Source organism: Typopeltis vanoorti, chromosome 2 (genome assembly GCF_054136105.1).
Source record: "Typopeltis vanoorti isolate ZY-2024b chromosome 2, IOZ_Tvanoo_1.0, whole genome shotgun sequence".
Classification (NCBI taxonomy): domain Eukaryota; kingdom Metazoa; phylum Arthropoda; class Arachnida; order Uropygi; family Thelyphonidae; genus Typopeltis; species Typopeltis vanoorti.
Window position 1 is genome coordinate 78,551,647 of NC_143550.1, and position 25,064 is coordinate 78,576,710.

The 25,064-nt window shown below is 35.5% G+C and overlaps 1 protein-coding gene across 1 annotated transcript in view; it reads left to right on the top strand.

Annotated features, from left to right (window-relative positions):
• Nucleotides 1-25,064, top strand: part of VhaAC45 (Vacuolar H[+] ATPase AC45 accessory subunit) — a 240,993-nt gene that overhangs the window by 181,097 nt on the left and 34,832 nt on the right. The window contains exon 7 of the mRNA XM_090411994.1: nt 12,272-12,346. Coding sequence (XP_090268120.1) covers nt 12,272-12,346 — 75 coding nt within the window. The remainder of the gene's footprint in view (nt 1-12,271; nt 12,347-25,064) is intronic.

A 25,064-nucleotide genomic window follows, 5' to 3' on the forward strand; every position in this document is an offset into this window, starting at 1 on the left:
TGCCTATATCATTTTCTCGAAGGATTTTTGAGAAAATTTTATAGACATAGCTCTCATTCAACAGTTGACAAATCTGGAAATTAGCATCTAGTTTCGCCTCCACGTGGTGCACCCTGGGTCATGCTAAATGAGCTAGAGCAACTGCTGGCAGCCAGACCTGGCTATAGACACATGAAATTACAAGCTATTGTAAGATAAATAAGCTATGTCTAAAAGTAATTAAACAGAAGCCATGAGAAGACTTTGGTAAGAATATAGAAAATAAATATCAGTAAAGGGGTAAAATGTTTTGGGATGTTGAAAAATCTTAAAAATGGAGAAAAGAGTACTGTAAAAGGAATCAAAGATTATAAAGATGACATGAAAATTGAAGTAAAGGAGTACATATCATACTTAAGGTAGAAAAGATATCAAACGCTTGAATTGTGGAAAGGCAACTGGAATAAATGATATTTGACCAGAAATGCTTAAATATGGACATATAAAAGTTTTGCAGTGATGACTACACTTCATAATTCAGAAGGACTTATAAGAGGGTCAAAATCAAGATCATTGTAGTAGTAGTGCTCTCATAGTTTCCATCTGTAAAAAAAGAGAATAAAGCTGAATGTAAGAATTACAGAAGAATTTCTCTCTTAAGTGGTGTGGGTAAGATTTATGTAAACATGTTGAGAAAAATTTGTTTAAGAGAAACTTGGAAAAGAACAAGCTGGATTTAGGCTAAATAGATGTTGTCAAGATCAGATTTTCACTTCATGACATATAGTTGAGAAATCATTGGAATATGACAAGGATCTGTACTTGCGTTTTGCATATCATGAAAAGATATATGACAAAATGCCCAGAGAAAAGGTTTCTAAAACACTACAGTTATATTGTGATGAATGGAACATTCTACAGCACAAAGCAATACGTACGTATATATTTAACTTGGAAGTCAGCAGTTAGAATTGAAGGAAATACAGGAATGTGGTTTGATGTAAATTTAGGGATAAGACAAGGATGCACATTATCTCCACTCTTATTCATAGACTTCAGCTGCATTCTCTAAATATTTAAGCTATTTATGCAGAGTTTTTAGTGAAGATAGCAAATTAAATTCGGAAATAGACAATGTAATAACCAAAGCTGGTATGGTGGGGAGCCAGTTGAATAAATTTATATGGAATAAGAGAGAAATTAGCCAAATCACCAAACTAACAGTATACAAGATAGAGTTCAAACCAGCTTTAATTTATGGATCTGAGAACTGGGATGGAAATAAAGCATTTGATTAAAGACTAGACCACAGATTTGAGAATTCCAAAAAAAAATTAGGGAAGTGAACAGATGGCATCAGTACAGAATCATATTAAAAATGAAAATATTAGAACGGAATTTGACATTGTTAACATTCAAGAATATGAGAACAGAGCTAATGTAAGATGGTGTGGCAACTTAAATAGAATAGGCTAAGAAAGCAGGTATTTGATGCCATGGTGGCAGGAAAGAGACCCAATGAAGACCAAAGTCTAGATGGATTTGTTCACTCAGAAGTGCATTAGAAACATGAAATATTGTATTCTAGTGCTGACAAGTAACAGAATAATTTGAAAGAAAATTGTTGATAGGAGATTAATAATAATATAAACTTAATCAGCAAAAGTTTTTTAATCCTTGATCCAAACGTAAGCAAACAATGTCTGCATGTGAATTGTCTTCATGACTGGGCTACTTGTATATATCGATATCTATTTCTAATCCAGAGTATTTTAATAATAAGGTGGGATACTTTTTGACTACTTGTATTTGTGAAATATATGACATCTCTATTACATGAAAACTGAAGATAGAGCTTCTAGATGTTTGGAGTAATTACCTTAAAACAAGCATTAATGGAAAAGTGGAAAAAAATGTTCTAGAGAATGTGATCAAGAATGCATATCAGTACTTCAGGTGAAAAAGCCACCGAAAACCTGAAATATGGAAAGGCAGCTGAAGTAGATGATATTTGACCAGAAGTGTGCAGATATTGAGATATAAAAGTTTCGGTGAGTTGACTTTGTACTTCAGAAGACATGGTCAAAGTCGAATTCCATATGATTGGAATGAACTAGTTACTCATTTAATAAATAAGTGAATAAAATAATGTGAGAATTAGAGGAATTTCCCTCCAGATAAAGTATATGCAAACATACTTGAGAAGATTTTATGAAAAAATATGGAAGGAAAGATCAAGCTGAGTTCAGACCAAATAGAGATTGTCAGGATCATTCTTTTTTTAAGGTTACATGGTGGTCAGCATTCATAGTGAAGAATTTATGGTGATACAACACACGTCTTAGAATAATTACTTTACTTAACATTAGGAGACATTTGGACCTCTGTATTGAGATTATCATCAGGAAAAATATGTATGAGATACAAGCTACATGACGCTGCGCTATACAAAGTTAAAACGAATCTAGAAGCTTGTTAATCTTTTAACCTAGACTGACCTCTTGTGGGGAAAAAAATTAAATAAAAATAGAAAATTAAAATACAAATAAGTTAAAAATGGAACTACATTAAACATTTCTAAGGTCGTGTTGAATATATATTTTCTTCTGGGCTTGTTCTCGTTGTTATAAGGGTTGCAGATGGGTTCTCCACATTCTTGGAATGATTAATCCATCATTTTTGTTCAGATTTGAATAATGTTTTCGCATTTTACAAGCTTCTTTGAATTTTCTCTCAAACCAGGTTTTTGTGCGGTGTACAGACTTTAGTGCCTTTCCAGATGATTCTGTGGCATGTTTGGAGTGCATGGCTGATAGGCCTGTTTTACCATAGTGTAGAGGTATTTAATGTGTCATTTGTATTTGCCTTTTCTGATTGGGATAATGCATCCTGTTTCCTCCTATGTAAGCTGGGTTGCAGGTACATTGGATTTTGTAAACCCCTGGGTGATCCTCTTCCATACCTGGTCCACCCAGGGGTTTACTAAATCCAGTGTACCTGCAACCTGTAGCTTACATAGGGGAAAACAGGACACGCTATCCCAATCAGAAAAGACAAATGACACATTAAATACCTCCACATTGTGGTAAAACAGGCCTATCAGCCACGCACTCCAAACATGCCACAGAATCATCTGGAAAGGGAATAAAGTCTGTACACACAAAAACCTGGTTTGAGAGAAAATTCAAAGAAGCTTGTAAAATGCAAAAACATTATTCAAATCTGAACAAAAATGATGGATTAATCATTCCAAGAATGTGGAGAACCCATCTGCAACCCTTACAACAACCAGAACAAGCCCAGAAGAAAATCTCAATACAAGAGGACCCTAGAAATGTTTAATGTAGTTCCATTTTTAACTTATTTGTATTTTAATTTTCTATTTTATTTTATTTATTTAATTTTTTTTTCCCACAAGAGATCAGTCTAGGTTAAAGGATTAACGAGCTTCTAGATTCATTTTCTAGATTCATGATCTCTGTATTGAGGTTACTGATGATAACCTCAATACAGAGATCAAAATGTTGAATGTTACTTTCCTAATGTTAAGTAATTATTCTAACATGTGTTGTGTCTTCATAAATTCTTCACTATGATTGTCAGGATCAGATTTTCACTTTAAGACAAATAGTTGCAAAATCATGGAAATATATGAACAATATGCATTTAAGTTTTGTAGATGTGGTTAAGACAAGTATTATGAGAAAAGCCGTTCAAAACACTGCAATATAGCATGTAAACAACACTTAGTAAGTCAACAGTTAGAATCGATGGTTTATAAATAAGGTTTAAGACATGGGTGCTACATAATATCTCCACTCATAATCAGCTGTTTACTTTATGCAAAATGCACTTCCAAAAGAAGCATGCTTTGCATTATGGAAGGATTAAACAATAATATAATTTCTTGGCAAGTATAATTTAATTTGTAACCAAGTGAAAAAACTTCTTCCTATAACTGTCTCTGATTGAATATTGTAAAAATAAGGTGAATATTGTAAAAATAAGGATTAAACAATAATATAATTTCTTGGCAAGTATAATTTAATTTGTAACCAAGTGAAAAAACTTCTTCCTATAACTGTCTCTGATTGAATATTGTAAAAATAAGGTGATACAGTAATTGCTTCCCATATATGAGTAATACGACTTGTGCATTAATTTAACACATTCATTGCCACTGCTTGCTGCCAAGCATTCTAATAGTGGTGCGTTTTCGTGCTGCATAACTCAATCTCGCTTGGGCATTTGAATCATGTGGATGTGTAAGCATTGCAGAAAGTTTCTGCAACAGATATGGAAATAGAGGTGGTTGGGGTATGTGTTAAGGAAAGAAGATAAAATAATAGTAAAACAGGCTCTAGATCGGAACCCACAGGGTAAAAGAAGATGGGGAAGGCCAAGAGAAACATGGAAAAGAACAATACTGAAAGGAATAGCAAATATTAATAAAAACTAGAACCAAATAAAAACAGAAGCAAAAAACAGAGTCTGGTGAAAAATGGTGGTGGAAGACTCCCAGGTAGATTGAAGGGGATTAAGTAAGTTATTATGATCCTCGTTCAAAAAGGGAATCCATGGAATGGTGCAAACCAGGCAAAGCACCACTAAGAAAAGCAGGTCATTCAGTCCACCAAGAAGATCGCGGCAACAATCTTTGGGGATTGTCAGGGAATTCTCTTGATTGTTTAAGGAAAGGAATACCACCATGAATGCAGAATATTATGCTTCACTTCTGCACAAACTGCATGATGCCATAAAGGAGAAGAGACGAGGAATGCTAAATCATGGTTTTTGCCTGCTTCACGACAATGCTCCAGTCCATACAGCTATTGTTGCAAAGGCTGCGGTGAAGGACTGTGGCTTCTAGGAGATTGAACGCCCAGATCTACCACCCAATGACTACTACCTCTTCTCACAACTGAAAAATATTTTCAAGGAAGAAAAATTTGCAGATGTTGGATTCTGAATGAAGAGAAATTTAAATTATTAATATTCTCCTCAGAATCCAACATAATCCACCATGGTAAAGGCTACATTTGTAAATATTATTTAATGTAAATCAGTTGTTTATAATTTAATATTCATATAACTACCTTTAATTTTATCTGATATTTAATTATTTAATCAAGAATGTATCTATTAATAGTAGAAAAACTTTGTGATAAAATATTATTAAGCTATTTTATTTATTACTATGTTAATATTATAAGAATTTGTATTTGATAAATTAACTGCGTATTATTTGAAATGTAAATATTCCTTATTTATTCCTGTTTGTAAAGTTTAACGTTATGTAATAGCTCAATTTTATTATATTTTGTTTTGTTGTCATGGAAACGTATGTAAGTGAGCGAGCACGTTTTGGAACACCACGTGAGGTTTATTGAAAAGAGTTTTTAGAAAGAAATGACGTGAGCAATGTAGGGGGAAAAACAGATATATAAGCAACGAACGCAGGAATTATTAATTAATTAGGAGATTAGAGATTTATAAGAGAGAGATTGGTATTAGGTTGAAATCAGGCATTCGGCAATCACAGTGCGATAATAGCGAGTCAGCAAGTCACTCAAGCAACTAAATAAAGTCTACAAGTTGAGAAGCAGTTAGCTAATAAGTTTCTGAATAACAAATAAAGCAACGGAAGATAGCTGAGTGACTAGCGATATTTTAGTTGAGATTTATTTTCAGGGCCGACCTTTCAAGGACACACTGAAACGTGAAGCATAGTAAGAAGTAACTAGAGAATAAATAGAGGCAACAGGGTTGTGTTTAATGATAGCGGTGTTTAGAATTATAGTGCCCTAAAGAATTATTTGAATGCCGGAGGAATGAACATCTGTACATATAAAACCCCAAGTTAAAGAATTATTGTGTATTGCCCTAATTCAAGAGTAATCAGTAGTGCTTCATACAAGAACATCTGATTATATGTATTGTGCTCGTAAATTAATTCAGTTAATGCTAGAAGATTTATTTTAATGAGTGCTGTTTATTGTTAAAAGTGTTTACAGTTATAAAAAGTGTTTGTGTGTATGTTGATGAAGGAAGAAGATTAACGGTAAGATTATTCCACCTTTAATATTTCTGTTCAGAGAAGTGTGTGAGTTTCATCTTAGAATTCCCTGATGTTAACAGTAACTATCGCGGAAAATTAAAAGAAGCGTAAAATTAAAAGTGTCTGTTTATGAAGAGGTATTACTGCAATTTTTATTGTATTTGGAACTTAAGGAACTATGAAAAGACTGTGATATAGAGATAACAGATTTATCTTGTCAGATTCTCGTAGACAGGCTTATACGTTGGTTATGCATTTCTAAATAACTTAGGGAATTGAAACAACGTAGATCCGAATATAAATTAAATTATATTTTAATGGATATTTCCGATATTTCGGCAATGTCACATTGCCATTTTCTAAAGGAACTTACAAAAAGGCAGGTGCACACAGGCAATAACAATACAGTAACTGAGAATGAAGATTTGAAGCTATCGTTCTCCTAGAAGTCCTGATTGTGCCCTCTGGCGGGCTAAGTAGGCGTTCTTGGCCGTTGGGCTGAAGGTCTGCTAATGTATGCCTCCCAAATTTGGGGCAGTCGCATACAACCAAATTTGTTGAGGTTAGGAGAGTTTCTTAGGGCAGAGGCTGATTCCATAAATAATCTTTCGAATTTATATTTGCTCCGGTGTATTATTGTTGCTTTCTTCCACCGTATTCTGTGGCGAGTATCCAGAGCATGGTCTGCAAGACCAGAATGGCTATACTTGTAAAACCAGATGTAGTCCTTGTGTTCAGAAATTCTGATATTCGCTGTCCTGCCTGTTTGGCCAAAGTACGACAGTTTACAACTGCAAGGGACCTGGTATACACCAGGTAGGTCTAGGGGAAGTGGTTGGTCTTTGGTAGAGCAGATAAGGGATGCCAATTTTCTGTAAGGCCTATAACAGGAGGTGAGGACATGTTTTTTTAGAATTTTGGTAATTTTTTCTGAGGTGCCTCGGATGTAGGGAATGGTGATGGATTTAGAGTAATCTTTTTTGTGGAGGGGGAGGAGGAGGGGGGCTGTGGTTTGTAGGTTTTAATATTTTTTGGGGGGGGTAGCCATTGGCTGAGAAAGTGTTGAGGATGTGATTTAGTTCAGTGTTAAGGGCTATGTCGTTAGAACAGATTAGTTTTGCTCTTAACACTGAACTAAATCACATCCTCAACACTTTCTCAGCCAATGGCTACCCCCCCAAAAAAATCCAAAAAATATTAAATCCTACAAACCACAGCCCCCCTCCTCCCCCCTCCACAAAAAAGATTACTCTAAATCCATCACCATTCCCTACATCCGAGGCACCTCAGAAAAAATTACCAAAATTCTAAAAAAACATGACCTCACCTCCTGTTACAGGCCTTACAGAAAATTGGCATTCCTTATCTGCTCTACCAAAGACCAACCACTTCCCCTAAAGCTACCTGGTGTATACCAGGTCCCTTGCAGTTGTAAACTGTCGTACTTTGGCCAAACAGGCAGGACAGTGAATATCAGAATTTCTGAACACAAGGACTACATCCGGTTTTACAAGTATAGCCATTCTGGTCTTGCAGACCATGCTCTGGATACTCGCCACAGAATACGGTGGAAGAAAGCAACAATAATACACCGGAGCAAATATAAATTCGAAAGATTATTTATGGAATCAGCCTCTGCCCTAAGAAACTCTCCTAACCTCAACAAATTTGGTTGTATGCGACTGCCCCAAATTTGGGAGGCATACATCAGCAGACCTTCAGCCCAACGGCCAAGAACGCCTACTTAGCCCGCCAGAGGGCACAATCAGGACTTCTAGGAGAATGATAGCTTCAAATCTTCATTCTCAGTTACTGTATTGTTATTGCCTGTGTGCACCTGCCTTTTTGTAAGTTCCTTTAGAAAATGGCAATGCGACATTGCCGAAATATCGGAAATATCTATTAAAATATAATTTAATTTATATTCGGATCTACGTTGTTTCAATTCCCTAAGTTATTTAGAAATATCTTGTCAGAGTTTGATTGTACTTATCGGAGAAGCTGAAGTGATTGTGATATCTTAATTGCTGATTTGAAGTTAAGTGTAAAATTTATGATTTTAAAATTAAATGTTTGTTTTTGTTAATGAAAAGTTGTATTTTGCCTGAATCTCTTTTACTGCACCATTCATAAAATATTCGAACCAAAGCGGGAAAATTAAGTAAGTTAAATATACTCGGCCAGTATATATAATAACATCATATAAAAGAGGATAGTTGTGAGTTGGTTTTTCTTCAATTCTTGAACTAATTCAGATATAGAGTGGCGCAGTCTATAAATATAAATTTTCTCTATATTGAATTAGAAATCAACTAGCAACTTATAATTTTGTTTAAGAACATCATAGTGACTAACATGTCGGATCCAAAGTATAAATTAAGAAGTAGGATCCAACACAGATGACAATGAGGTGAAAGATGCAATTTTAGGCCATTTTGCAGAGCAAAGTACTGGCTATTTTTTTTCAATGGCATGGAAATGTTAGTTCAAGGATGTGAAAAGTGTGTTGAAGCAAAGGGAGATTATGTTGAAAAGTGACACAGTTGTTTTCTTTCTATTCTAAAATTTAGTCAGGCCGAAAACTTATGGAACCACCCTCATACCAGATGCTTGATAAGAAGAATAAGATAATCTTAGATAATAGTAAGTTAAACAAAATTGGATATGAAAAATTAGCCAACCATATATGAAGCAAAAGAGGAAGAAAATAATACATTAATATATATGTGAATTGATGCATTTAATAGTGCTATAAAAGGTCGTAATGCATGAGTTGATGAAATCAGATTTGACTGTTAACCAGTTTGGAAGAAAGCTGTATCTTAGAAAGTAGTCATGAAATGGCTGTCATAATATCTAGTACACGTCTTTAGGTTGTAAACTAGGAAATTATCTGATATTGCTGTTATCAATAGATCTAATGTAAAATGCATTTAAATAGCTTGATGGATTTCCAGATTTTTTTCCCTCTCATTTGACCTGGAATTCACTGATTTTCTTGTTGCATGTGGACATTAGTTGATGTGGCCATTTGTATTTGTTTTTATGGAAAGGATGGTTCAAAAATTATACAGTAAAAAATTGGAGAAATATTTTGGATTTTTTTAAGGTAACAAGTACTACTTTTTAACTTTCCTTTATATAAATAAACTTGATAAGTAAACTTGGAGAAGTTAGTACAACCCCTTTCTCTGCTTGTACTTTTATTTAATCATAATTTCTAGAATATAGAAGTTTCAATGACTTAATTGGCTGAGTTCCCCTATCTGATCAATAGGCTATGGATTTGAATCTTACTGCAGGCATGGATGCTTGTGAATATCTTTGGGTAGTAGATGCATTTTCGTTGCCTGGTGTTAGACGCCACCACCCTACATATTGGAGGATGGAAATGGCTTGAAAATATTCCATAATCTGTAGTGCAAGATTTCTGGATTATCCCTTAGCCCATCTCAGTACAGATTATAATAAGTCTATAGTCTTTCATGGGTGGGATTTACAGAAAGAAAAGGAGAGAGGGGAAGAAAGTAAATGTTTTTAAATTTATACAATTTTTAGTTCAAAAGTTAAGAATGAGTTTTATTATATATTTTATATAATGTCATTTTTCTTATGCAAATGAAAGTGGAAAATTCAACTCAGCATGGATTTCCTAAAGAGTGTTATGTGCAAATAAGTATTATGCAATTAGGGAAAATTTGTTTGGAAGTATAAACTATTTACAATTCTTCTTATGCAAATAAATGTTAAATTCATATATAAGACAATTTAATTGCATGGTGATTTTTCCCCCCAAAGTAAAATATACATTTAATCATTAATGCAATTATCATGACAAAATTTACAAGAGCATGTGCTAAGAGTGTGCCATTTTACCAAAGGTAGCAGTGTAAATATTTTTCACGTTTATGTAAATAAATAATTGATATTTTTCATTTTTTCAAAAAAAAAAAAAATGCAACAAACGGATATATTGTGCTATACTGTACTGTGTTCCATGTATGCTGTTTGTCTGTATATGGGAAACAGTTTCAAGAACAAGCAAAATTAAAAAACTATTCATGTAGTTTGTGTATTCAGTAGAAAGCATGTCATGGTGGTGGTGGTTGTTATTATGTTGAATGCAATCACTCTGTAAGTGAAAAGTAAAGAAAAAATCAACTATTTAATTAAACATTACAAAATGTGTTAGAAAATGAAAATGGAAAATTCAGCTCGGCAGGGATTTGTTAAAAATGTTATGCAATTAGGACAAATTTGTATTGGAAACAAACTATTTGCAATTTCTTTCATGCAAATAAATGTTAAATCATATAAATAGTATGTAAATAAACATTAGAATTCTATGTTACTTGTGTTCTTAATCTTAGTTCAAAACATAAACTTGCTTATGCATTCTTATGTTACAGTCTGTATACATTGTGTAGTGTCTCAAGTATATCAGTTTGCATCTTAGAAGATAAGTATAAAGTTTTGACATCTTTTTAAGAGCATTAAACAAAATTAAATAACATTGAGTCAAAATTCTTTAATTTTATACATGAATGTTTTGGTAGTCTGTTATAGTGAGTGAGCTTTTTATAATGGTGTGTGCTATAGTGAGAAATAGCGGTGTTGGTGACAGTGTAGCAGATTGATTACTTATCCTTCTTTTAGGCGTCAAGTATGCATGTACTTTATAACCCTTGATTGAATTCTAGAAAATTTCAGTCTTCGTAATGTTTTTAATTACATTTTCTCTGATTATTTTATTTTAATATTTTTTTTTAATGGGAGAGGGGTGCAAGAGATTAGAGGACACCCACTGAATGTTATTGAGGGTGTATGATAACAGCACTGTTATGCCCAGTGAAGACATTATTATTATTATTACGGGTATCTCCATGGAGTCAGTAGACTCATCGTGGGAGACCCAAACTAGCAAAACAATATCTGTCATATCTCTTCTTGAATTCATTTACAGACGAAGAGCTCACAACTAAGTCAGGCAATGAATTCCACTCGTTCACCACCCTCCAGGCAAAAAACCTTGTTCTGACACCTTTGTTAACCATACTCTTCTTTAATTTCCAGAGATGACCTCTTGTTCTTCCATCACTATCACACAGCTGAAACATTTCCCCTGCATCAGTCCTATAAAAACCTTTCAGTAATTTAAATGTTTCTATCATATCCCCTCTTCTTCGCCTATCAACCAATCTCTGCAATCCACAAGCTCTCAATCTATCAATGTAGGGGGCATTTTTTATATCACTCACCAACTTGGTCACTCTTCTCTGAACCCTCTCCACAGCCTCCTCATCTCCAAGGAATCCAGGTGACCAGACCTGAGCACAGTAATCCAAATGTGGAAGTATCAATGCTTTATAAAGGGGAATAATAACCTCTTTATCTCTGGATGTCAGTGTGTTCCTCAACAACCAAGTAATCCTATGTGCAATCTTGGACACCTTAGCAATGTGTCCTCTGAACTTCATCTCCCTATCTACCAACACCCCTAAGTCCCTAGCCTCATCAGTCTCTTGGAGTACCTTTCCATTGATGTAGTACACAGCTGATAATCTTTTAATCTCAAAATGCATGACTTTACACTTTTCCACATTGAACTGGCATCCATTATCTTTTGCCCATTTTACCAGCTTATTTCAATCATCCTGCAAACTTTCAACATCAGCTTGATTTTTTATTGCACTACACAACTTTGCATCATCAGCAGCAAACAACTGAATATCTCCCTTTAAGCCATTTCCTATATCCTTTATATACAAATTAAACAACATTGGCCCAAGCACAGAGTCCTGAGGCACACCACTGGTCACCTGCCTCATCCTGGACTCGGCTCCTCCATACACCACCTTCTGGTATCTCTCCCTGAGCCATTCTCCTATCCATATCACCAATTTAGTATCCATTCCCATCTGCTCCATTTTTTGTAACAGTGTTCTGTGGGGTATCCTGTCAAAACAAACTGGGGGATGCACACAGCAAATGTAGTTCTGCCACATAGTTTCTTTACATAATCAAACAATGTACATTTAGGGAAAAAATCATTTTCGATATAGAAACTTAGCACCTGAAAAAAGTAAAGAATGTAATGTTTTAATTTAAATTTCTTATTCATTTTTTTTTTAACATTTTTCATTATAGTGTTCCTACACTTAGCTTGAATTTCAACACACAGTTTCTCTATCATGTGCAATCTTAATTATAATTAATCTTTTTATCTTTTGCTAGGCTGGTTATGGAATTTCAGGATATAGAGGGTAACTCCTCCAAGAGTAAACCAGAAAAAAGCACTATTAAACTAACGTAAGTCATCTAAAAATTTGCAAATGTAACTGATGAATAGTTTCCAAATTTCCATTTTCTGTGAACTTGTTTATTCAGAAGTTGTGATTTTTAATCTTTGAAAGTGAAAGATTAAAACTAGCTTTTTTGTTGTTGTTGTTTTGTTTTTCTGCAATATTTCACCTAACTAAATGGATAAATGATGTCAGATATAAATAAAATACAATCAAGATTCTGATGATTAACATTTACCCTCCTTACTGACACCAAAGTGGATCAAGTACATGATCTGCATCATCAAATACATGAACCATATTACAATTTTTCAAGGATAAAAACATTTGCAGATGTTTTATTTATTTATCTGTCTTTTGCTTGTAATAACCCTACTCTGCCATTAATCCCTTACTGTTAAAGTAACAGATTAATTGTAATGGAGTGGCAAAACTTTAAAATCATTTGACTTAAAGTAGACTATTAGCTTCTAATTTCCTATATCAGAATTGTCTTTCAATATTTTAACTTTTATCTTCACATTTTATTTATTTTGTATGTTCACAAAAGATATATTATTAAAACACTTACGGAAATGAACAATAGTTAAGGATATAAATTAAATTATACTTTAATAAATATTTTCCGATATTTTGGCAATGTCACATTGCCATTTTCTAAAGGAACTTACAAAAAGGCAGGTGCACACAGGCAATAACAATACAGTAACTGAGAATGAAGATTTGAAGTTATTGTTCTCCTAAAAGTCCTGATGGTGCCCTCTAGCGGGCTAAGTAGGTGTTCTTGGCCATTGGGCTGAAGGTCTGCTGATGTAAGCCTCCCAAATTTGGGGCAGTCGCATACAACCAAATTTGTTGAGGTTTGGAGAATTTCTTAGGGCTGAGGCTGATTCCATAAATAGTCTTTCAAATTTGTATTTGCTACGGTGTATTACTGTAACTTTCTTCCACCGTATTCTGTGGCATGTATCCAGAGCATGGTCTGCAAGACCAGAATGGCTGTACTTGTGAAACCGGATGTACTCCTTGTGTTCAGAAATTCTGATATTCGCTGTCCTGCCTGTTTGGCCATAGTAAGACAGTTTACAACTGCAAGGGACCTGGTATACACCAGGTAGGTCTAGGGGAAGTGGTTGGTCTTTAGTGGAGCAGATAAGAGATGCCAATTTTCTGTAAGGTTTGTAACAGGAAGTCAGGTCATGCTTTTTTAAGATTTTGGTAATCTTTTGTGAGGTGCCTCGGATGTAGGGAATGGTGATGGATTTAGAGTAATCCCTGTTGTGGAGGGGGGGGGGTCTGTGGTTTGTAGGTTCTAATATTTTTGGACTTTTTTTTTGGGGGGGGGGTAGCCATTGGCTGAGAAAGTGTTGAGGATGTGATTTAGTTCAGTGTTTAGGGCCAAGTTGTTTGAACAGATTAGTTTAGCCCTGTTGTATAGTGTTTTCACTACTCCATATTGTTGTGAAGGGGTGGGGGGGATTGTTGGTGAATGTATCTGCCTGTATGGGTGGGTTTTCTGTAAACTGTGAAAACCAAGGACCCATTAGGCTGGGGGATGACTAGTGTGTCTAGGAAAGGGAGGCTGTTTTTTTCCTCTTTTTCCAAGGTGAATTTGATTCTGGGGTGTTGGTTGTTTAAGTGTGTTAAGAAGGAGAGAAGTGTTTCAGAGCCATGTGGCCAAATAGCGAACACATCATCAACGTAGCGAAGCCATATGGTTGGTTTTTGTGGGGCAGAGGCTAAGGCTTTTTCTTCAAAGGTCTCCATAAAGAAATTGGGCAAGGGTGGGGAGAGTGGTGAACCCATGGCTGTCCCCTCTATTTGTTTGTAGAATTTCCCTGCCAAACGAAATAGCCTGAGTTCATTGTGAACTGAAATAAGGCTGAGATATCGGGAGAAAATTTAGCTTGGATTAGCTCTAAAGTTTCCTTGAGTGGGACATTTGTGAATAAATTTATGTGAATAAATTCTGGTCTTGCAGACCATGCTCTGGATACACGCCACAGAATACGGTGGAAGAAAGCTACAGTAATACACCATAACGAATACAAATTCGAAAGACTTTATGGAATCAGCCTCAGCCTTAAGAAATTCTCCAAACCTCAACAAATTTGGTTGTATGCGACTGCCCCAAATTTGGGAAGCTTACATCAGCAGACCTTCAGCCCAACGGCCAAAAACACCTACTTAGCCTGCTAGAGGGCACCATCAGGACTTTTAGGAGAACAATAGCTTCATCTCTTGATTCCCGGTTACTGTGTTCGTAGTGCCTACGTGCACGTGCCTTTTTTTAGTGAGTTCCTTTAGAAGATGGCAACGTGACGTTGCCGAAATATCAGAAAATATTTATTAAAGTATAATTTAATTTATATCCTTAACTATTGTTCATTTCCTTAAGTGTTTTAATAATGCATAACTAATGTATAAGCCTGTCTATGAGAAACAAAAGATATAAAAAGGAATTTCGTGTATTCGAAAATGAAATAAATTATTCTCCTTTTTAAAATATAATGAGCTCAGCTGTAGCAATAAATTTATTACTTATTTGCATTCTTTTATTCTTCACTTCAAAGCAATAGAACAAGTTAGTTTACTTAGGCTCTTTCGTTTGACTGAAAATATGGTAGAAATTTTCATGCTACAAATGCTTGCAACGAAAATAAGTTTGTGAAATATATGTAAAAAGCGTGTAAATATATGCAAAAAAAAATATTTTTTTTTTTGAATAAATTATTTGAACAATATCTTTTTTCCCATCTCACTTGGAAAATTCTAAATATGAGTTCTAGATACCTGGTTTCTTCTGCTTTTATGAAACAACAAATAATGTTAAGTTACATTACTTGCTGTACATGTTTTTAAATTTTTTTTTTCTTTTTAATACGACAGATTTTATATATACAGTGTGTGTATGTGTGTGTGTGTGTACACACACACACACACACACACATTTCAGCAACTTAGTCTTAAAAATGCAGCAAATAAAATTTTTTGTAGGAAAAGATGCTCGTTTTATTGATATTTATCCAATGCTTAATTACTCTAAATATATTAATGAAAATATTTGAAGCATATCTTATGCAGATTAATTCCAAGTTTGTTTCAGATATTCCATTATATCCCACCTTCTCACTCTTTTTATCAGGAACTGAGCGATTACATTTTTGTCTAATTTCCTGCTGTTTTGAATATTTCATTGATTATATCTGCTGCTACCTTCTTTTCTGATGGACCTGACATCTGCTATTTGAGGAATGATAACAAACAGCCCAAATTATCCTAATTTTTACAAATAGATTTTCTGCTATTTTCCCTATGTAATTTTTTTTTATATTTATGTCACAAAAAAGTTAATTTTGAGTGTTATAAAAATAAATAAATAAATAAAAAATCTAGTGTTACTGGTAATTTTGATGGCTTCCATTTTAGAAATAAGCCATGTCTTATACTAGCTAATAATCCTATTTACCCTAGAAACCACCATGCTGTAAGCTGAGATTACTTGCCATTGTTGAGAAAGAAAAGAAATAACATGTCCCAATAGGTACGCTAATGAGTCCAAAAGAGTAGCCCAGTGTATCAGAAATGTTTTATTTTATCCTTTGGTTGATTTCTGAATAAAAATACTGATATTTCTTTTGTAAGCCGATGCAGTGTTTTTATTAAAATTAATTATTCTGCATAATTCTCTAATTTGCAATAATCACAGCTTCAGTTTTATTATCAAAAAATTATAAATTTATAATAAAGTTAACTTTGTTTCTTTTTGATTTGATACAATTGCTTGAAAAGAATGATTTCAAAGGGGTGGGGGGGGGGGGAATGCAGTGTTACATAATCCTGCTTTGTTGATGGAGAAGGGTGATATTTAGCCAGCTATTCATCTTAAAATATTTCTGATTATGGTTTATTTTTGGGCTGTTCATGAGAATGATTATCATCATATCATCTTCCATGAAGTCAGCAGACTCATGCAAACAACATATATTTCATTCTGTACCTTAAAATCCTTAACAATCCTAGCTTGTATTTTCTTAACACAACTTCCAGGGATGGCCTCTCTCTCTCTCTCACACTCACTCACTCATTCACTCACCTTCTGCTCTTTTTATAATTAATCTGTATTAATCCGATAAAATCACCTTGCAAACTTAAATATGTCTATCATATCACATCTTTACCACCTATCCACCAAACTGCAATTTACATTCCTTCAATCTTGGGACTGTGCTTCAGGAAATGGGTGAGATTTGAGGAGTGATGGTTGACATTAGACTGAATTTTAAAAGGCGTGTTTCAAGAGTTGCAAAGACTGCACATCACACTTGTTATGATAGAGTATATTGACAAGCAGGAATGAGTATGGTTGTGCCAATGTATATAGCACTGGTCAGATCAAGATTGTAGTGTTCTGCTCAGATTTGTAGAAACATCAGAAAGGGTCCAGAGATGTGTGACCAGGGCAATACCAGGACCCTTTGTTTCCATTGTTTCCACATCACAGCGAGAACTGGGTTTCGTTATTATTAAAATATTTTTAAATCATTGAATGTGTATAAAAAACTTACTATACTAATAAAAATAGTTCTATTTATACATCAGTTTAATCCTTCATTTCCTGGATAATATAAATGCTGCAGAAATTTGGAAGAGGAGAACGTGGTTTATTGTCTTTAACAATTTTTAACTTGTGTTCTCATTTTGAAAAAGATGTGTACAAAATATCAACACTTCAAAACTGTTTCCTGTTGTTGAGAAGGATAAAAATAAATACCATTAAAAAAAGAATGCGTGCTGCGTTATCTTTGCTCATCATCAGCCATTAAAATGCAGGCAGATGTTTTGCTTGTGTATAGGGAATCATGTTTCTCTCTCCCTCCATATATAACCTAGTTAACATGTGCTCCAAGTGCTTGCCTTATGTGATGTACAGTTACATTATGATTATCTTGATATTTCTAACAGTTGACAACTATTTATTTCAAATAAATAATTGCTGAAATTATGATTAGTGGGGTGGGGGGTTCTGACATTACTTTTGTCTGGAATATATAATCACTCAATGCTAAATAATTTTTTGGGTGTGTGGCATGCACCTGGACTATATGCTCCTAGTTTATAATCTTTCAATGGTGGAGGACATATAAAATAAACACCTATTATTCTGTTGCTGAGATCATCATTAAAGACCATCTTTTCATTGTAAGCTATCTTCTTTAATGACTTGAAAAATATCCACACTTCTTCTTTAGTAGAATTTTCAGCAGGATCATAGGCAAACAAATAAGTCTTGTCTCTCATTGTTCAGTTCCTAATTTTGATATTTGCTCAATCACTCTACTCAATATTGCTTGCCATTCAGGATGACTGTAGCAATTCCTTCCTTTCCCTGATCATTACTGCCTGAATATAATATACAGATACGCTAACCACTCGACCAGCCTGGCTGGCCGAGTGGTTAACATATCTGCTCTCCAGCCAAAAGGCTGGGGGTTCGAATCCGGCCGTGGGCATGGATGTTTGTGATTGCCTGTGGAAATACTAGTGATGGTGGTCAGCAGTAGATGCCGCCGGTATAGTTGCATGCACCTGGACTATATGCTCCTAGTTTATAATCTTTCAATGGTGGAGGACATATAAAATAAACACCTATTATTCTGTTGCTGAGATCATCATTAAAGACCATCTTTTCATTGTAAGCTATCTTCTTTAATGACTTGAAAAATATCCACACTTCTTCTTTAGTAGAATTTTCAGCAGGATCATAGGCAAACAAATAAGTCTTGTCTCATTGTTCAGTTCCTAATTTTGATATTTGCTCAATCACTCTACTCAATATTGCTTGCCATTCAGGATGACTGTAGCAATTCCTTCCTTTCCCTGATCATTACTGCCTGAATATAATATACAGATACGCTAACCACTCGACCAGCCTGGCTGGCCGAGTGGTTAACATATCTGCTCTCCAGCCAAAAGGCTGGGGGTTCGAATCCGGCCGTGGGCATGGATGTTTGTGATTGCCTGTGGAAATACTAGTGATGGTGGTCAGCAGTAGATGCCGCCGGTATAGTTGTGGTCAGTTGGTGGATTGAGTGGTGGAGACAGAGTTATAGAGCAGGTGCACTCCCTCGATGAGTCTTTGGATTTCCTGTCAAATAATAATATCTTGTAGTTGTCATCATTTAGAAGAACTTCACGTGTTTTTGTCTTCTTTGTTTGACTAATACCAATTATGTATCTCACTTCTCTAATTCTTCTGCTAGTTCTATTTCTTTTCTGTTGATGCTTCTTACATTGATGGTGCCTATCTGATGCTGAGTTGGAGTTTGTTCCAGTAGCTGACTACTCACTCCTTACCCTGGTTCCCTGATGAAACTTCTTGGTCTTTGTTTAATTGGGCAACCTCCCACCTAGAAGAGATTTCAGTTTCTTGAATTTTACGATTTATAATTAAAATTACAATTTTCTTTTGGTTTTTAAGACACTACACGACAGTTTGGTTGGCTAAATCCCAAATTGCAGCCCATTCTTGTTTGTTTAGTATTATCCAGATAAATATGAGGAGATAGATACCCCAAAATAAATGGAATCTGAACTTGGCATGCACACATTTTCTAGTTACAGATGATGCACTATTGCTGGTGCTTACAAGCAAGTTTGACAATTTTGTGATGGCTGACCAGAAGTAACAGAGAATGCATGAAATTTTTTCTATTGTGTAAAACTACACTGAAACTATTGTTATGCTTCAGCAAGCCTTTAAGGACAACACTTTAGGTAAATGCAGTATGAGTGGTTTTCCCATTTCAAAAATGGAGGCATGTTAGTTGAAAACTAACCACGATCTGGCCAACCTTCGACAAGCAGAAATGATGGAAACATCAGAAAGATTTGCCAGGCAATCAGTAAAGATTGTTGAAAGACCACTGAGCAAGTTTCTGAAGAGAGGAATTTGTCATTGAGTTCATGCCAGTAAATTTTAACAGAAGATTTGCAAATGAAACGTGTGCCCACTAAATTTGTGTTTCATTTGCTCACAGAGGATTAAAAAAAAATCATGTGCATCTTTTCCACAATTTGAGGGAGCAAGGTTTTAAAGGCCAGAGCTTTCTTTCAAGGTTGTGACTGGGGATGAGTCTTGATGCTATGGTTATGATGTAGAAACAAAACAAGCATCGAGCCAGTGAAAACCTGCAAATTCACTGAGACTCAAGAAGACACATCAAGTCCAATCAAACTTCAAGACAATGTTGATTTTTTTTTATTTTTTATTTTATGTGAATGGAATTGTACACAAAAAATGTGTTGCTCCTGGACAGAGAGTGAACCAACATTTTTATCTCAATGTTTTCAGAAGATCGCCTGATAGTGTGTGACAGAAACAGCCAGAAATGTGGAGTAGTGGAGAGTGATTGCTGCACCACAACAATGCCCCAGCCAGGGCCTTTGCCAGATTAGATTGCACCCTGAGGCAAACAATTAAATATTGCTCCTGATGGATTATAAGACAAAAATATAAGAAAATCTCCAATTGCTATTTTGTTTTTATTACGAGAGAAACATTAATGCAAAACGATTACATAATAATATTAATTAAATGTTTGCTCTACGGGGATATTGCATAATGAAACTTTATAAGCTCTTTTAAATTTAAATTATAAGCTATGTCCACTTCTCGATATAATTGCTAGACCAACTAATCTTTCTTGGGTCATTGCTCTTCGCAAATAATTTTTAATCAGTTTAAGCTTGGAAAAACTTCTTTACGCACTTGCTACGCTAACAGGAATTGTTAGTGTAGCGACGGCACTTACCGCAATATGGCTGAACGAGCACCCTTATTAAGTTGCACCGTGAGGCAGGCTGCCTCTATGCTACACCCCTGTCAACAGTACTGGCCCCAGCCCACACAGCCTTGTCCGTCCAACAGTTCTTGACGAAAAACAACATGGCAGTTGTTCCCCATCCTCTCTACTCACCTGATCTCTCTCTCCATGTGATTTTTTTTATTCTCACAGATAAAGAAAACCATGAAAGGGCAGCAATTCGTTGATGTGGATGAAGTGAAAGAAAAGTCATGGAGGCTATAAACAGTATTTTAGTTGAACAGTTCCAGCATTGTTTGCAGCAGTGGAAAAAATGTTGGGACAAGTGCATTGACTCACATGGAGAGTGCTTTGAAGGCGACTAGAATATGGTATTATAAACTTTAATAAAAATTAAAAAAAAAACTGTTATTTTTGTTACTCATACATACTAACAGTTTCGTCATCAGAAGGTTAAGATTGGACATAAGGTCAGAAGCCTCAGTCTGTTCTCCATCTATTCTCCACATTTCTTTAAAAGGCCACATGGAAGTCTCCTCCTAGTTACCTGACTTTGACCCTTAAGCAAAAGTAAATGCTCCATAATATAAGTAGTAGTAAATATATTTCTTTTCAAATATGCAATATTTTCTTCTTCATACTACATACTAACTGACCAACATCATCCTTCCATAATTATTTTTCATTCAACTGGCCGCATGTAGAAAAACTTCCTAGGATTTCTTTTAGCCTCATTTGTTAACTGCTGCTCATACTACACTTTTGCTACTCCTACCAAGTGAATCATCTTCCTTGCTTTCCCTTTGTATTCCTCATGTAACTGATTATTGTCACTCATCTTGTTGCCTCCACAATGCCTTTTTCTTCTATGCATGCTTCACATCTTCAGTCATCCATTTCACACTGCCTTATTTAATTTCCTGACCTTTGGAGTATGCTCAGTCATTGCCGCTGGCAGATAGTTCCTAAGTATGGGGACCAAGCAACATTGATTTCCTTCCCATCCAATTCCTCATTCCATGATATAGCTGCAAGCCACCTCCTGAGTTTGTCATAATCACCTGCATTATAGTTCCACATATAATCCTTTCTCACAGAAGTCCCGATATGGCTGGCCACCACCTAGGTGATTACTTCATTGTCTCTTTCACCAACTGGATAGATTTGGCATCTTCATTTACAATAATATTCTCTGAAGAGATAAATTCAAGACCCTTGATTCCTGTGTGCCATCTCTTATGTACTGCCTAAAATAGTTATCCCTCGAAAACTCAACAAATTCATTATCTTTGGTTCCAGGTGCTGTCTCTTCATTCCAGTCTACATTGCCATAAGTTAAATCCCCCATGAAGATCAACCTTTTCTTATTATCCATACCATTTGACCTATGCAATTCCTTATCACTGCCTTCCATGTTATCAGGTCTATAGCAACACCTTGCTAAACATTTCATCTTGTTCACCTCCACTTCAAAACCACTGCCACTGTTTGCTCCTTGCATCTGCACCCTAAATGGGCACAACTCCTCTGCCATCATCAACAGCACTCCTCATCTCTTTCTACCCTGTCTGTCTTAACAAAAGACTATATCCCTCCATCTCTATTCCTGTCAGAACATCATCCTCATCCAGCCACATCTCTGTATTCCAGCAATTTTTCAGTGAATGAACTCTTATCATTGTTACAGTTCTATTCTCCAAATACTTCTAGCAATCATAAACATACACCGTTCCCGCCCCCACTGACCCTTCTTCTCGGTTGTCCCCCCCCCCCAATCCATTTTTCTCAGTCATCACTGGTATTACATCTCTCCCCAGACACCTGGATCATCCTATCTCTTTTATACAGCTCTATCTGTCCTTCAGATTCATCCCACATATTCACAAAATGAACTCCTTTCTCCTCAAAACTCTGCTAGCATATCATTCACAATCTCACTTGCCTTCTCAACTCATCATTATACCTGGGCAACATGCTGACTACCTTACCTATCATACAGTTAAATTTCAGTCTATTTAAATTCCATCCTTACATTCTGCTTGTTACCAACCAATATTTGCACCAACTCTTCCTCATTTACTCCTGTTATCCACTGCCTCAATCACCCTGCTCATTCTGCCTCCTGAAAAAGAAATCTAATGCACTTTTTCACTCACCACACTTCATCAAATCCCCATACAGGGCTACTCTCATATCATTCAATAATTTTTTCAAAAAGGCTATCTTTCATTCCATTCTTCCTCACTTAGCTTCTTCCTTCTATTTGATCTCCTTATTCTCCTTAGCTTATTCCTTATATTTGATCTCTTGCCTTATCTTTACCATCTCTTCAATTACTTTTCATTGCCATTTACACCAATCATTTTCATTATCTTGTGTGTCCTCGTTTTATTACTCACTGTTGCTAGCTTGACACCAGTTACTCCCGCTGTCTTACTACCATTATTGTGTTTCATGCACTTAACCTACACCAGCAACTCTGCTTACTTCCATAGCTACACCTATGACCTTTTGCCACATACAGCTCACATTCAGTGATATCTTGTAGTCCTTAAACATGTTACACTTGCACACCCAAACTCTTTCATCTCCTGTTAATTCTCTCCACATAAATATCTTCAATCTCTCCCCAAGCATACATAATGCATTCATGGCACCACCATTTCTCAAGAATCTATGCCACTTGCATTTGCCTTTTGCACTGATTTACATCTCTGCTATTTTGCTCATTCTCGTAGCCTCACACACAAGAAATGCAAGGAAATTAAATTGATATAGAACTTTAGCTAAACTGAACACTGCGTACCAATCACAGTATCATACAACAGTATTTAAATAAAAAATTATCTATATTACCACACAATTTCAAAATTTAAGCTTTGATGCAGATTCTTTGCTCCTATTCAATTTTTTGAACAGGAGCAAAGAATCTGCATCTTGAACAAATTCCTCGAACTTTTGGGTATCACGTACTACAGCATAGACATACTATAAACACTTTAGCAGCAGGATGTGACTAACAGGTGGCGTGGGTTAAATCTAACACATAAAGTTTGCAGATTGTAACTCTTATGTGAGGGTCTGCGTGTCTACTATATATATATATATAGATAGATAGATTTATTTAATATATGTTATAAAATCACAGGTATGAAAAATAAGAAAATAAAAGGCAGTACTGTTGTTATGGATTTTGAGAGTGGTAAGTTTATTTTTAATGGAGTCATGAGAAAACAATCTTTGAAGCATAATCAGTTTTACTGAAGCGAACAGATTCTTCTGTAATAGAAAATTACGGAATTACTGTCTGTAAGACATATAGACTACTGGAAACAGTTATTTATCTTGCTATGAGTGCCAAGATCTAACTTCTACATGGAAACTTTTGAGAAAAGGGCTCTTGATTTCGCCACGCTAAGATCGACAGTCTGGCTTAGATATGTTGATGACGTGTTTGCTATCTGGCTGCACGGGCGACAAACACTAAACACATTCCTTAGCCACCTGAATAAACAACACGAATGCATACAATTTACCATCAAAATCGAAAATCAAAACATGCTCCCATTCCTAGACACACTAGTCACACGTCTTCCTTCAGGCAGTCTGTCCTTCACGGTCTACCGAAAACTGACACACACACGGGCCAATACATACATGCTAATTCGTACCACTACCCATCATAAAAATATGAAGTCATTAACACCCTTAAAAACAGAGCTACAACAATTTGCTCTAACCAACAAGCCCTGAAACAAGAACTAAACATCAGCGACACATTCATAAATAATGGCTATAACAAAAATACTGTTAATAAAATACTCCATAAAACAATAACAAAAATGAATCTAGATTACAGTAAAACCATAGCCATCCCATTCATTAAAGGGTTATCAGAAAAAAATCAACAGAATCCTACAACATTATAACCTCAATGCCACCTTTAAGCCACCCACTAAACTTAAAACCATATTCAGCTCCTCTAAGGATCCTCTCTTCCCATTGGCACATCCTGGAGGCTATTGCATCTGCTGCACCTGTAACTTACCGTACATTAGTGAAACAGGACGGACAATCCCTATACGCAAGATAGAACACATAAGACACATTAAATATAACCATTATGGTGAAGCAGGCCTCTCAGATCACACGCCCAACACCTTACACCAAATCAACTGGAAAAGCACCCGCTCTTTACACCATACAAAAACCTGGTATGAAAGGAAATTTAAGGAAGTCTGCGAAATCCTGATAAACCACCCAAATATCAACAACAAAGATGGCATGAAAATTCCAAGGATCTGGATGGCACACATTCAGCCTACCTAATATATAAGATCCAGCATAAGTCAGGACTCTAGCCAATCTTCAGCTAGTATTAGAACCCATTCCATATCAACTAGCTGGAATGTACACGTATAATCATGATGTTAATATATGTATATAGATAGATACATAGACTTGTTGTTGCGCCCAATGTATTTCTACAACCAACAGATAACACTAATAATAGGACTCTAGCATCGATGTATAATTTTTTTTTTTTCCCACCAGATGTCATGCCAACAATTGTTGTAGCGGTTGGTCAGTAACTTTAAGAAACCAGTTTGATTGTATTGGGCAATCAAATGCAAGACCAGACTGACCACAGTCATGATTGCAGATGTATTTTTTGTATTCATCTACACGGATGGCGCTGATGGTACCTGTCTGTCGAAATATGGTGAAGAAGAGGTTACAATTTGGAATACGTGCGACTAAAGTGCCCAGTAAGATTAGTCTTATTACTTACAATTAAAATAACGGAATTAGCTCACGTAAAATATTCTTTATTAATAGAATTTTCGCCTGAGTATCACAGGCATCATCAGTACAAGTACAAAGGCTAATTAAACAATA